The following is a 14,737-nucleotide window of genomic DNA, read 5'->3' as shown; positions in this document are numbered from 1 at the left end:
CTTCAGTGGTCGTTTCATATTTATCTGTTTTCTTATGAGTTCTTTAGGATTCTCAGTCATACTGTTGAAATATGACAGGAACAAAATTTATAGAATCAAAGAGTGTAATAGTGGTTGCCAGGGACCGGGGTAAGGGAAACATTAGGAGCTGCTAATCAATGGTTTGACATTTCATTTAAGCAAGATGAATAGGTTGTAGAGATCTGCTGAACAACCTTGTACCTATAGTTAACAATTCTGTATTGTACACTTAAAAATGTGCTGAGTGGATCTCAGTTAAGTGTTCTTACCACAGTAAAGTAAAATTTTTAAAAAGTAACACGAAAAGAACATCATCTTTAAAGAAGGTATCGTTGGAAAGATGTGCTTGTGTAGTTGAGTAAGGAAGAAATTGTGCAGTAGAAAAAGACAGCTATCATCTGATTGTTGGTTATTCCAGAAAGAAAGGGCCAGTAACTGATGTTCTTCCCCAACATATAGAGATGCTGATGCTTAAGTGGTATTCATTAGCAATCAGACTACAGTATTTAATTCCTTATGTATACAGTTGGCTTTACAACATACTATATAAAAGTAGAAAAACATTACAGATACAGTAGCTGACTATAAGTAGGTGGGGGAATTACACTAGTAAACATACTCAGAATAATGAAGAACAGAAACATTTACAATAAACAGCATATAAATTTGAGTGTCATCGATGCTGTTTTTATATTCTTGGAAGAATGCTGTTATGGGAAAAATACACCCAAAACCAAGATGATTCCTTAAGTAAAGATAAAAGTTGTGCCCATGAATAACATCTTCTCTGGATCTCCTTCATATTTACTTGGCCACATAATTTTAATTTTGATTACAGGCCTGTTTCTTAAATATTTTAGCTGTTATAATTACTCTCAAGAAATTCTCCTTCATTTACTTCTTTAAGATAGCTTTTTTTTTTTGTCAGTAATAGAGTTTCTTTGTAACCATAAGTAAAATAAAATGAAAATGTCAAATAAATTTCTTTTTATTGTCTGGATCTATAGTCCCTCTCTGTTCCTTACTCTAGATGATACCACTGAAGAAAGACTAATTAGAGTAGTTTAACCAAGTTGTATTTCTGATTCCCCCCCCCCCCCCCGTTTATGAAACACACATAGTATGGAAATATTAGCCTAGGGGGTTTTCCTCTCTCTTTTTTTTTTTTTTTGTAAGAGTATAATAGGTTATTTATGCAAATATTCATTGTATATTTGTGTTCCCCATGCATAACAGAGTAAAATAGTTCGTGTGCTGAACCTTTGGCAAAAAAATGGAGTGTTCAAAATTGAAATTATTCAACCTCTTTTGGACATGGCAGCAGGAACCAGTAATGCAGCCCCAGTAGCAGAAAATGTTACCAATAATGAAGGTATGGTCAAATGTATCTGTGAGCTCACACAATGGCATAATTTTTTGCACATGAGACAGTCAGAGTTTATCTGTATTGATGGAATTTTTCTATAAGAAGGAAACTTGAGTTTACATCTTGGAAGGTACGATTTTCTTTCCATAATTTCTATTTATAATAAAGGTCTACTTTTCTGGTAGTTGTTACAGTATAAACTATAGTGCCACAATCTATATCTTTTATACTGTGTTAAATTGGATAAAACGTTATTTTAGCGAAGAAGCTTAATTAGGAAAACTTGTAGATTAACTTGTTTTTAGGCCTTAATGCCCTTTTCTTTTTTAGGCTCACCTCCACCTCCAGTAAAAGTTTCTTCTGAACCTCCTGCACAAGCCACTCCAAACTCCGTCCCAACTGTACCACAGTTGCCCAGCTCTGATGCTTTTGCTGCTGTGGCTCAGCTGTTTCAGACAACTCAAGGCCAACAGGTAAACTGTCTACTCAAAGGTGAAATTGTTCGCGGGACTAGGTACTGTTGTCACTTCTTGTTTTCTGTTCTTCGTTAATAAGCACATTCAAAGGAGAAAATACATCTGCTTTTCAACTAGGAAAGCCTTCACGAGAAGTAATGTAGGAGTAATAGGGAAAATGTAGAAGTGATAAACAAGGGAACAACACACAACTTTAGAACTGCTAAGTGGCTCATGTTGCTCACAATTCTAGCATTTCTGATGGATTTCAAAATTATTTGTAACGGAGAGGATTTTTCCATTTTTCTAGAAAACTTATGCTTACCTTGTTCACAATTTAGTGTATTTTCTTTTCTCTTTGACCATCATCTTATATCATTGACATTGTCAGCATACATTTTTAACCTTAAGCAATGCCCATTGTATCTCTGTATATTCATTCACAACAAATTTAACCATTAGTAAAAGAATTTTTTCCCAATTTATTCTGTGCCTGTGCTACTTTGAATCACCTTTAAGACATCTTTTTTATTAAATTAACTTTTGATAGTATGATTATACTTTGTTCTGTGATTTATTGGTTTTCCCATTCTTTAAGCTTCAGCAGATCCTTCAGACTTTTCAACAGCCTCCAAAACCACAGTCTCCTGCCCTTGACAATGCTGTGATGGCTCAGGTTCAGGCTATCACAGCTCAGTTAAAGACAACTCCTACACAACCATCTGAACAAAAAGCTGCTTTCCCCCCACCTGAACAGAAAACTGCATTTGACAAGGTATATTTCTCTCACATAACCCACTCCACCATTTATATCACTCAACTTGAATTATGGAAGTTATCCCTTCTGTGGATTGTTCATTATGTTGTTTTGTAATTTGAGAGATTTTCCCCCTCAACATCAAAACATCGATTATTTTCCCTGGTTTTAAATGTGATGTGTGCTCACTGCAAAAATTTCCAGGGTTTGAAGCTGAATTTGCTAGTGTAAAATGAAAAAAGTGAAAAAAAAAAATTAGGGAGTAAAGGAAACAGAAAATTCTTCATTAACCCCAGTACTTGGGGATTACTGTGTAACATTTTGCCTTATATCTTTTCAGAATTAATTTCCTACAGATACATGCTTTTCTTTAATTGATTATAATACATACCCACTTGTTTTGGTGTTAATACTCTTACATCTTTGTTGTTGTTGTTAACGTTAATAGTGGATTTAGATCTACATTTTTACTGAATTCATGTAATACATAGTATTCCACTACATGAGCACATTACAGTTCAGCCATTCCACTACTAATAGACATTCAAATTGCTTTCAGTTTTTTGCTGTTAAAAAAACCTGACAGCCAAGTGTAGTGACTCATGCCTATAGTCCCAACACTTTGGGAGGTCGAGAAGGGAGGATCTCATGAGCCCAGGAGTTTTGAGGCCAGCCTGGGCAACATAGTGAGACCCCGTCTGTGTTTATTTTTAATATATATGTGTGTGTATTAATAATGTATGGGTATTTTTAATAATATATAAAAATATATAAAATATATTATTTTTAATATGTGTGTGTGTGTGCATTTTAACCTTAGTTACCATATATATATTATATGAGGGTTTGGGAACCAGCTGGACATGGTCACATCTGTAGCCCTAGCCACCCAGGATGCTGAGGTGGGAGGATTGCTTGGCCCCAGGAATTCAAAGCTGCAGTAAGCCATGATTGTGCCGCTAGCCTGGGCAACAGAGTGAGATCCTGTCTCTAAAAAACAAGCAACAACAAAAAAGAGGATTTGAGTTAGGTCAGTGTCTTTCAGCCGCTCTATTGGGCCTGTGGTTTCTTAGGCGTCTTTAAGAAGCTGCCACTAAGGATATGGATATGCTGAACAGCTTGGAGCTTCTCATTGAAATTTAACCCTAACAGCTTCACTCTTGTCTGTTTTATTTGGTTTATGACTTTGTAAAACATCATATGACATTTCAGTTTTCACTGCAAAAAAACTCAAAAGTTTGCAAATCAGGACTGATGCCTTTGGTTTCATCATCTTTAAAATTTCTGATTCTTTCCAACATCCTAACTATAAAAACAGAAGGACTTTATTGCCAATAGTCTAAATTAAAAATGCACGTAGTAAATAACAGTTTTCATTATATCTTAGTGATTTATGAGTGATGACTGATTAAACAAAAGTTGGATACTTTTTTTGAGTAAAAAAGAAATATATACGTGTAGAAAAAAAAAACAAAACAGGTAATAGAGAAAGTTATAAAATAAGGGAAGAATTCCACGCTGTAGATTTGAACAGATTTGTTTGTGTATATTCTTGCATACCTGTTTGCATGCGCATATGAACGTAAATTCATATATTTGGTTTTATTAGTTTTTTGTTTTATGTTGTGATTAGGAAAACTCATTTGTATTAAAAAAGAATTCTATATTCTAGTAAGGTTTTTTTTTTTATGATTGTCTGTTTAGTCCCTCTGGAATCTGTTTTAGAATATGGTTCAAGATAGTTAAACCTTTATATTTTTGAAAATAGCCAGTTCTCCCTCACTACTTTTTTATACACTAAATTCCAATATGTTTCTGTGTCTTACCTCTGGACACTGTTCTGTCCCACTAATATATTTGTTTATTTCTGCATCATCATCATTCTTGTAACAGACTGTCTTTCATTTCCTAGTGTCCCGTCTCTCCCCCTCCCACTTAACTGTTTTTCAAACTCCCCCTCATACTTTTTCCAACTTTCTTCATTTATCATGAAATGTATTAGTCAGGACTTCCAGAGAAACAAAACCAGTAATTGTATCTACATCTGCATCTGTCTATCTAGATTGTTGAATGAAAGATAGGTTTACCTTATGAAACTGGCTCACGCAATTGTAGGGGCTAGCAATTTTGAAATTTGTAGGGCAGGTCTGCAGGCTGGAAATTCAGGAGGCGTTAACATTGTAGCCCTGAGTCTGAATTTGCAGGATAGCAGAGTAAAAACTCAGGCCAGGGTTTCTCTGTTGCACTGTTGAGGATAATTCCTTCTACCTCAGTTCTTATTTTTAATGCCTTCAACTGATTGATTGAGGCCCACTCATTATCGAGAGTAGTCTGCTTTACTCAGAGTCTACTGATTTAAATGTTACTCTCATCTAAAAAACAGCTTCACAGCAACATCTAGATTAGTGTTTGATCATACAGCTGAGCACTACATAACTTAGCTTGACACAAAATTAACCATCACAGCATACTTTTCCAGATAAACTGGAAAAAACTATACATTTCTATGTCGATGTATAGAATTCCTTTGACTTTATAGGTAAATTTAGGAAAAGCCATGATAGTGAGCATCTTTCTCTTATTAATGTGAATTCTAATTGCTCTAGTATTTAACCTTAAGTGGATTGGCCCATAAGTTTAGAAAAAGGAATTCTGTGCTTTTCCTTTGACTAAAAAGGTCTATTTCAGGCTTCTCACTGGAAATAATTTGTTTCAGCTGGTTTATAGATCTTCAGTTTCCTAAAAAGCAACTAAAATTTCTTTTTGGATAGACCCCATTTAAATTTTTTAATTGCTTTAAGTATTTTTTTCAAAGCAGTATTCTTCAAACGTTAAAGAACATATTAATATGTAATAAACCGTGAAGATCGTAGGTTTTGTTTTTTGTAGGCAACTTTGACCAGATTTTAATTTTGGCTCCAATTACTTACAGACTATCCTGTTGTTGAATTAATGTTTAGTGTTCAGTAGTGTAAAATAAAGATGGTAGTAAAAATATTTTATTGTTGCCATGAGGGTTAAATAAAAATGTGTGTAAAACAGCAAGGCACCTGGGCTATGATGGTTCCTGTTCAGAAAATACTAACTTGCTCATTTGTAGGAACTTTACTCACTTGGCCTAGAACTACAAAGAAAGAAACGTAAGTTAGCTCTATCCCAAAACACTCATTACACTTAGTTTAGTCCTATATACTATGTTGTCTAAGGACGGAACTTTCATTACTGATTCAGAAATCTGTTGTTCAATAAAGCAAAACCAGAATGTCTAGGCAGAACTATTTTTTCTTTTTCTTTTCTTTTCTTTTTTTTTTTAGGTGGAGTCTCGTTCTGTCACCCTGGCTGGAGTGCAGTGGTGCAATCTCGGCTCACTGCAAGCTCCGCCTCCCAGGTTCATGCCATTCTCCTGCCTCAGCCTCCCAAGTAGCTGGGACTACAGGCGTCTGCCACCTCGTCTGGCTAATTTTTTTATTTTTATTTTTAGTAGAGACGGGGTTTCACCGTGTTAGCCAGGATGGTCTTGATCTCCTGACCTCATGATCCGCCCGCCTCGGCCTCCCAAAGTGCTGGAATTACAGGCATGAGCCACCGTGCCCGCCAGACAGAACTGTTATAGAATGACACAGGTTTAGGAATTTAAGGAGCACAACTTGAAAGGAAAGATTGCTTATTGAAAGCCAGAGACTGAGGGCTTTCAAGTTGAAAGGACTAGTGTCTGCATCCTGATTCTGCCATTCACTGACTGTACAATCTTAATCATGTTTCTTAATCACCTGAGCCTTTGTTTTCTTGTAAAAAAGAAGAAACTATCTACATTGCAGTGTTCTTGTGATGATGAAGTCTATATGATCTGATACACATTAGTAGGTATTTAATGCATTACCTTTTTTCTGAATAAATCTTACTTAAAATTGTTCTTCTAGATATGTGATCTCATTAAGTCTCCTGAATTTTTTTTTAAATGAAAGTTTCTGGTAAGCTGTGAAGTTAAGATAAAGAAGCAAGTGAACCTCTTAGTGAACTGCTAGGGACCTTTTTGTGTCCCTGCCGTTTTTTTCTTTCTTTATATTAGTATATTTTTGAGGAAGCAGTATATGGACACTTCCCTATATGCGTTTATGGTGATTGGATAAGACAGTCTTTTTGTACATTTTATATTGACTGAAAATGTATACCCATTTTCATGTGCACGAAGTTCCAAACATTTTTAGTCTAGGGAAATGAGTATTTTAGAAAAACATGTATGCTGCTAAATTACTTGTGAAATACACCAATAGAAAATAGAAAGAAAGCACTGTACTTACAATTGAGGAAGGAAAACAGAATGAAAACATTGTGTGTTTTCCAAACCGGCATCTGTGTAAAAATTGTTTATATCTACAAACCAAGGTCCTTAGGGGCATGAGGGAAAATAAGATTGTGCTTGACAATGTGGGTTTCTAGATGGTGGTAAACATCCTTTGTTTTCATAAAGTTTTTTGTGCAATGAATCAGTCTAAATTTTAAAATGAAATATTGACATAATTATTCCAGAAGTTGCTTGATAGATTTGACTATGATGATGAGCCAGAAGCTGTGGAAGAATCAAAGAAAGAGGATACCACTGCTGTCGCCACAACAGTACCTGCTGCCGCTGTGCCCCCTGCACCTACCGCCACCGTGCCTGCTGCTGCTGCACCCACTGCTGCCTCTCCTCCTCCTCCACAGGCACCATTGTTAGTTTTTTTTTTATTCCTCAGCAGATAGAAAATTGGTAATAGTTGTAAGTTGTAAGGCATAATCTAAGTAACATTTAGCAATGAAAACAATTTTCAGTGAAGTTGTTTTGTAAAATTTGTGGTATTAGTTTTCTCTTGAATGAGGAAGGGATCCTCTAAGATTTAAAACAAAAAATGTCTTTTATGTTGGGAATAATACTGAGTTTATAAATTAAATGTAATATATAGGTAAATATGTGGTTCAGTAAAATGTTGATTAATGACTCATGAACAACACTGTTTCTGTAGTTTAAGTGTGGCTGAGAAGCTTGTGCTTCTGATTGTGTAAAAGATTATCCACCTTTTTTTAGTGGCTTTCCTGGAGATGGCATGCAGCAGCCAGCATACACACAGCATCAAAATATGGATCAGTTTCAGCCACGAATGATGGGAATACAACAGGATCCAATGCACCATCAGGTACAAGCATTTTTCTTGCAGTTGAAAGAAAGATCTATTTGTTATAGAGTATATGGTTTATATTCCACAGAGCACTATGCAGCTATGTGATTGGCTGAGTCTTACTATAGCTCTGATAAAAGCTGTTGAACACATAACTGTTTTGAGTTGCTTTTTTTCTGTAATTAAAACAAGGATGCCAAAATCACATGCTCATATTTTAATAATAGGCATTTTAGTTAAAATAATTTAGAGATTACAGTTATATTTGAAGAAACCAACCTGTTTAGGTAGACAACTTTTTCCCTTGGAAGGGCCTTTTCTTCTGTAGTTTGTGTGGTTAGGTACTTTAGAGGGCTCCGAACTCTGAACATTCAGGAATATAGTTTGAAATCCGCAATAAAAGGAGCATACATAACACACTGGAGAGTTGCAGGAAGTTAGTAGAGATAAATTTGTTCCAGTAAATTCTCTTATTGAGTGTTTTCTTAAATTTGGCTCTGTATCTAAATTATGAGGATGGGGTGGGAAGCATTTTTGTTATTTCAAGTGTTTAACAATTACTGAAAGTTATAAATAATTCAGAAAGAATACTTAAAGCATTATATTTATAGTTTTATTTGTATTTAAATTGACATGCAGAAATATGTCAGACTGTAGTTTACTTTGATTATTATTATGATACTTTATTTGAAACTCTAAAAGTTGGGTATGTTAGTTGAAATTCTCCCTTGGTAAATTTTTTTAAAGTAAACCTAGGAGTCATTGCTTCTAGAAAGCCAGTTTTCCTCCCAAAAGGCTTAATTGTCTTTAAAGCTGAAAAAAGACCATTTGCAATAGAGTACTTCTGACTTGAAGTTCAGTTTATCACATTGCTTCCTTATGTAAATGAAGGTATTTCTTTAAATATTTAAAACTAAACCTATGTGTTCGTAATTTTAAAAAGAGTTACAGGATTTTTAACCTATATACTTGGTATGTAACAATCCTTGCATGAAAATTGTACATAGGGAAATTGTTAAACAATGTTGAATGTCATTGTAACTTTTCCTTGATCAAAGTTTATTGAAGATATTTTAGTTTTATATAATAAAGGTTTTCCAAATTATTTTGATAGCTATTACTCATACACTTTCTTTAAAAATGAAAGGTTCCACTTCCTCCTAATGGACAGATGCCAGGATTTGGACTTCTTCCTACACCTCCATTTCCTCCCATGGCTCAGCCTGTGATTCCTCCAACTCCACCAGTGCAGCAGCCTTTCCAAGCTTCTTTTCAGGCACAGAATGAACCACTTACACAGAAGCCACATCAGCAGGTAAAATTTTATTCTCAGATAGTTGTATCTTTTTTTTGTTGCCTTGACTTATATGCAGATTTCTCCTTATTTGCTTGCTGTCTTCATTTTTGAATATGAAGAAAGACCTGGGTACCTATTAAACCCTCCCAGTGCTCCAAGTTTTTCATCTGGAAAGTGAACTTCTAATATTACCAACTTCCATAGGATTCTGTGAGGTTTGATATAGAGTGTTGAAGGCTTAACTAGTGCCTACTTCACTGCATTAGATGATGGTTTATTAAAATGGTATGTAATTTAAGAAAGTAACTTTACCAGAAGTAGAGAAATACTTCTTTTAATCTTTTAAACAATATAAAAGTGGTTTTTGGTTGTTTTTTTTTTTTTTCTAGTGATGGCCAGTTGTTGTTAAACTAGTAATTTGGTCCCAGACAACCAAAAGAGAATTGCTTAAGGGCAGGACATTTTTAATGTAGCTTTTGTTAGATTTTGTCCTCTTGCCTTTATATTTTTTAAATTTCTCATTTTATCATGGTTTTTGTTTTTTAAGGAAATGGAAGTAGAACAACCTTGTATTCAAGACGTTAAGCGACATATGTCTGATAACAGAAAGTCAAGATCTAGGTCAGCATCCAGGTAATTTATAGAAAATGTTTTTTCCAACCCTGTATGTCTTAGGGGACACAGAAATTAAAATTAGATTGGGTTATTTTCAGATATTCAGAATGTTAGTAAAATAACAGTTGGTATATTTGTGTTTGTATATGTGTGTAGAGGGGGACAGGTGAAGAATTGATTTAAAAAAAAAACTACATCATTTGTCTTACATTTTTTCCCTATATTTGAATGTTGCTCAGATGTAATGGAACTTTGAAAATACAATTCTGTACCATAGATATACAGTATGTGGTATTAGAAGAACTGTATTTTCAAAATTCCATTACAACTTCATCAGCCAGCAAAAGTGGAAAGATCACAGTAATGATGTCATTAGATAATGTTTTTAATTGCTGCAGAAAAGACTTTACTGAGAAGATAGATAACAGTAGTAGCAGTATATCTCAACCATGAAAATTAGCTACTTAAATTACAAGGATGTAATTTTGTATAGTACCGGAGGCACTGAAGATGACAGATACTTTTATTACATAAGCTGTCAACATTGTTTATTTTATTTAAATAATGCGCATGATTTCTAATTTGGAACATACTAAAATCTGTAAAATGAATTCTCGGCTATTGCATTCTTACATATCCAAACGTTAAATTACCTAGTTGTATTTTCTTTTTTTTTTTAATTAGTATGTGCTTATATTTTCTGGTTTTTGTCTACGTGCTATGTGTTCTCTCTTCTCTTGAAAACATTAGGTCACCAAAAAGGAGGCGATCTAGATCTGGTTCTAGATCTCGAAGGTCTCGTCATCGACGTTCTCGATCTCGGTCCAGGGATAGACGCCGACATTCTCCTCGATCTCGATCCCAAGAAAGACGGGATCGAGAAAAAGAGAGAGAACGTCGACAAAAAGGCCTCCCTCAAGTGAAACCAGAAACTGCAAGTGGTAACTCAACCTTTATATTCAAACCTCGTGTACTATTTTTTCGTGTCTTGGGTTTAAAGTGTTTATAACTGTTAGCAAAGCTATAAAAGAAATGTTACCACTGTGTTTTTATTTGAAATACTGCTTTATTGTGCCTTGTTTATGCATTGATGTATCCCTTAGATTTGCTTTTGTACCTTAAACCAGCTATAAAGCAGCAGTAAGGAGTGAACCAAAAATTTACAGAATATATTCACTTGCATTATTTTCTGACTCTCATCAGATGTCTTCAGAATACATTTAGTAAGGTGTACTGGACATATATTTGATATAAATCAGTAACTATTAAGATGACGAAGATTTTAATTTATAATATGACTAGGGCATGTGTAAGATTTCTGATTCCATAAGGCTTATCACCTAGGACACAACATAAAAGAAAAACCGTGAACACTTAAGGGTGGAGAAAGGACAGTTACATGTAACAAAACACTGAGCTGGTTGGTAATCAAGAGAGTTGATGAAATCGTTAGATCCATCTACAAAAAAGCCAGTTTTTTCCAGCTTTTATGTATACCTTTCACTATCCCAGTTCTCTTTCTGGAAGTACAAATGCAGTTTTCTAGAATTTTTTAAATGTATGTGAGATTTACTATTTAAACTTGTGGTGTTGTAATATAGTTCATGAATATTTTGTGTAATGATTTTTTTATGTAAGCTACAGTGCTACTCATTATCAAATGTGAATCTCTTTATGATTGTAATTTTATTTTAAGTTTGCAGTACTACCCTCTGGGTGGGACAGCTGGACAAAAGAACTACTCAGCAGGATGTTGCCAGTCTCTTGGAAGAGTTTGGTCCAATTGAATCAATTAATGTGAGTGTTTATTCAGTTATTTAAGTATGATGGACAGGTGTGATTAATGTCATTTTATGAAATGAAGGACTTGAGACCAAAGTTATAATTTGCCCAGGTTTATAGATGTGACTAGGTTTAGGTGCTTTGAGTCCACGTTTAGAACTCTCTGTATTTAACATTTCTTAGAATTCTTTGTATTTAACATTTCTTGGATAACCAAGTTTAATTTCAAACATTTCTAGGTAAGTCTTTATTTAACAAAGCTTAGAGGACTCAGTTGAGACCAAACTTGAATTGCCAACTTAGAAATGAATTTAACCTTACATTATAGAACGTGGGGTGAGGGATGGGATTGTTGGAACTGCTTACTTGGTATTGTATCTTACTGCTTTTCAATTTTGTTATCTTTTATAATATTAAAATGTTTTGGAGCAGATGATTCCTCCCAGGGGTTGTGCCTATATTGTTATGGTTCATAGGCAAGATGCCTATCGTGCCCTGCAGAAACTGAGCCGAGGAAACTATAAAGTGAACCAGAAATCCATAAAGGTACAGTCTTATATGTTATAATTCATTTTTTAAAAATGGGCAGAGGCAGAAGGGGGAAAATATGTGGCCTATGAAAACTAATTTGGGTCTTAGAAATTATTTTCAACACTGAGGCATTTCATGTGCATCTCTCTCTTTTTTTTTTTTTTGCTTAGACTATCTCCTAAAGGACTCCAATGTTTTAACATAAAATTGTAAATGTTACATGCATGATAGAATTTATTTTTTTCCTAAATGTAGATGGGTTCATCAAGGTAAATTAGTGCTTTAAATATAATGTCCTTTAGCAATATGTTTTGTCCTGTTCAAAAAAAATTGGATACTGTATTTTTAAAGTTTACCATATTAACCAAAGGTGGAGAAAAACATACAGGTACATGGGTGTATTTCCCCTAAGGAGCTAAAGTCAGTGTTTCCTCAGTGTCTTAACACCCCGTTCTGCCACTGGATTGCACTGCAAAAAGATTTTGTCTGATGTTAAGTAATTACAAGGCACCCCTAGACTTAGAATAGTAGTCCCCAGTATACTACTAGGCTATTCAGGGAACTTCAGCCTTTCCCTGATAAACTTTTTCCTTTTCTCTTAGTTTTATGTTGGCTGGTTTGGGTGAGAGTTGGTAAGGAAAATATGCCAGTGAAATTTCCATCCTAGGACAAAGTGAGAATTAAAGGGTAACCAGTTCTGTAGTGAGAATAAGGCTTTGAATGAGATCCAAGCCTAGCTGGTCCAGATTGCTCCCTTGCTGCCCAAGTCGGAATGGATAGGATGATAGCGAATAGTACTCTCAAGACTTACGATCTCGTTTTTCTTTCTTTTCTTTTTATATTTTCACTAATGGTGAAATAGATTGCCTGGGCCTTAAACAAAGGAATAAAGGCAGATTATAAGCAGTATTGGGATGTAGAACTTGGTGTTACTTATATTCCATGGGACAAAGTCAAGCCTGAGGAACTGGAGAGTTTTTGTGAAGGAGGAATGTTGGACAGTGACACACTTAACCCAGGTAAAGCAGTATTTAATTTCTCTTACAGTTCACTTATTTGCTTGATAGTACATATGACAAATTGAATGTCCTGTTCCTTGCATTAGGACGTGATTTTTGAGATTTTTTAGTATCCCTCCTGTGTCAGTATCTCCATTATAAACAGGGTTAAATAGTGAATGAGACAAAAAGAGATGCAAGCACAAGTGAAATACTTATTTATTATGGAGTTTATGAATTACAGAATTAAGTAGAACTTTTCCTGTGAAACTTAACAGATCATATAGGTCTTAACTGAGCATCTTTGGTATTACGTTTTATTTATTTTTTTGAGATGGAGTCTCACTCTGTCGCCCAGGCTGGAGTGTAGTGACGCCATCTTGGCTCACTGCAACCTCTGCCTCCCAGGTTCAAGCCACTTTCCTCCTTCAGTCTCCCGAGTAGCTGGGACTACAGGCGTGTGCCACCTTGCCCGGCTAATTTTTGCATTTTCAAAAGAGATGAGGTTTCACCATGTTGGCCAGGCTGGTCTGGAACTCCTGCAGAAGATCCACCTGCCTCGACCTCCCTCTGGCATTACAGGCGTGAGCCACTGCACCCAGCTTGGTATTGTGTTTTAATCCAGTGCTTCATAATAATTACCTTGGAAAGTTTTAGATGTCCAGGGAAACAATCTAAAGTAAACGTGTAAGACAAGGAGTTGCAGTTATTTGTGGGCATAAATATTTAAAATGCCAGATTGACAGTGAGATTGCAGTGGGGAAAAGCGCAGAATGCATGGGCATGACCTGGAGATTGCTAGACAGAGGAACAAGGAGGAGAATAGGATAGCATGGCAACACAGAACTTTTTTTGTTGTTGTTGTGTTTTGAAATGGAGTCTCATTCTGTCACCCAGGCTGGAGTGCAGTGGCATGATCTTGGCTCCTTACAACCTCTTCTGGGTTCCAGTGATTCTCCTGCCTCAGCCTCCCAAGTAGCTGGGACTACAGGCATGTACCACTGTGCCCTGCTAATTTCTTTGGTATTTTTTAGTAGAGACGGGGTTTCACCATGTTGGCCAGGCTGGTCTCGAACTCCTGACCTCAGGTGATCTGCCTACTGCCTCAGCCTCCCAAAGTGCTAGGATTATAGGCGTGAGCCACCATGCTTGCCCTCACTGCCCTCGGAAAGAACATTTAAAGGAAGCTTCAAGGCCAGGCACAGTGGCTCATGCCTGTAATCCCAGCACTTTGGGAGGCTGAGGTGAGCAGGTCACTTGAGGTCAGGAGTTCGAGACCAGCCTGGCCAACATGGTAAAACGCCATCTTTACTAAAAGTACAAAAAAAAAAAAAATAGCTGGATGTGGTGGCGGGTGTCTGTAATCCCAACTACTTGGGACACTGAGGCTGGAGAATCGCTGGAACCCAGGAGATAGAAGTTTCAGTGAATTGAGATTGCGCCACTGCACTCCATCCTGGGAGACAGAGCAAGACTCCGTCTCAAAAAATAAAAATAAAGGAAACTTCAAGCAGGAGTGATGGTTTGAGAACCAAAAAGAGCTGAAACAATGCTGTACTATTTCCATATCCCACTCCCTCCCTCTGTTACTGTACAACGTCTTCATCTAAGGATAGAGCTAGATTTGTGTTAAGGCAATCAGGTATTAAGGGCCTGCTATGTGCCAGACATCTGGCAGGCTCTGGAAAATGGTAAAAAGAAGATGGTGTAATCTTGGAGCTTATGGTCCAGTGGAGAATGTATTGAAAAGGTCAAGAAT

At 35.9% G+C, this 14,737-nt stretch overlaps 1 protein-coding gene across 4 annotated transcripts in view; it reads left to right on the top strand.

Annotated features, from left to right (window-relative positions):
• The window catches only part of SCAF4 (SR-related CTD associated factor 4), a 61,782-nt gene that overhangs the window by 27,988 nt on the left and 19,057 nt on the right, over positions 1 to 14,737 (top strand). For 2 of the 4 annotated variants that reach the window (XM_033232296.1, XM_033232298.1), the window contains exons 5-15: positions 1,258 to 1,393; positions 1,718 to 1,860; positions 2,441 to 2,617; positions 7,130 to 7,311; positions 7,665 to 7,773; positions 8,903 to 9,070; positions 9,600 to 9,685; positions 10,418 to 10,608; positions 11,364 to 11,464; positions 11,882 to 11,995; positions 12,843 to 12,999. In XM_033232296.1, coding sequence (XP_033088187.1) covers positions 1,258 to 1,393; positions 1,718 to 1,860; positions 2,441 to 2,617; positions 7,130 to 7,311; positions 7,665 to 7,773; positions 8,903 to 9,070; positions 9,600 to 9,685; positions 10,418 to 10,608; positions 11,364 to 11,464; positions 11,882 to 11,995; positions 12,843 to 12,999 — 1,564 coding nt within the window. The remainder of the gene's footprint in view (positions 1 to 1,257; positions 1,394 to 1,717; positions 1,861 to 2,440; positions 2,618 to 7,129; positions 7,312 to 7,664; positions 7,774 to 8,902; positions 9,071 to 9,599; positions 9,686 to 10,417; positions 10,609 to 11,363; positions 11,465 to 11,881; positions 11,996 to 12,842; positions 13,000 to 14,737) is intronic. The other 2 variants (XM_033232297.1, XM_033232299.1) reach the window with 2 other exon arrangements.

Source organism: Trachypithecus francoisi, unplaced genomic scaffold, assembly GCF_009764315.1.
Source record: "Trachypithecus francoisi isolate TF-2019V2 unplaced genomic scaffold, Tfra_2.0 Lachesis_group14, whole genome shotgun sequence".
NCBI classification, from domain to species: Eukaryota; Metazoa; Chordata; class Mammalia; order Primates; family Cercopithecidae; genus Trachypithecus; species Trachypithecus francoisi.
The sequence above is the reverse complement of the archived record's forward strand: the minus strand, read 5'-3'. Positions and strand labels throughout refer to the sequence as shown.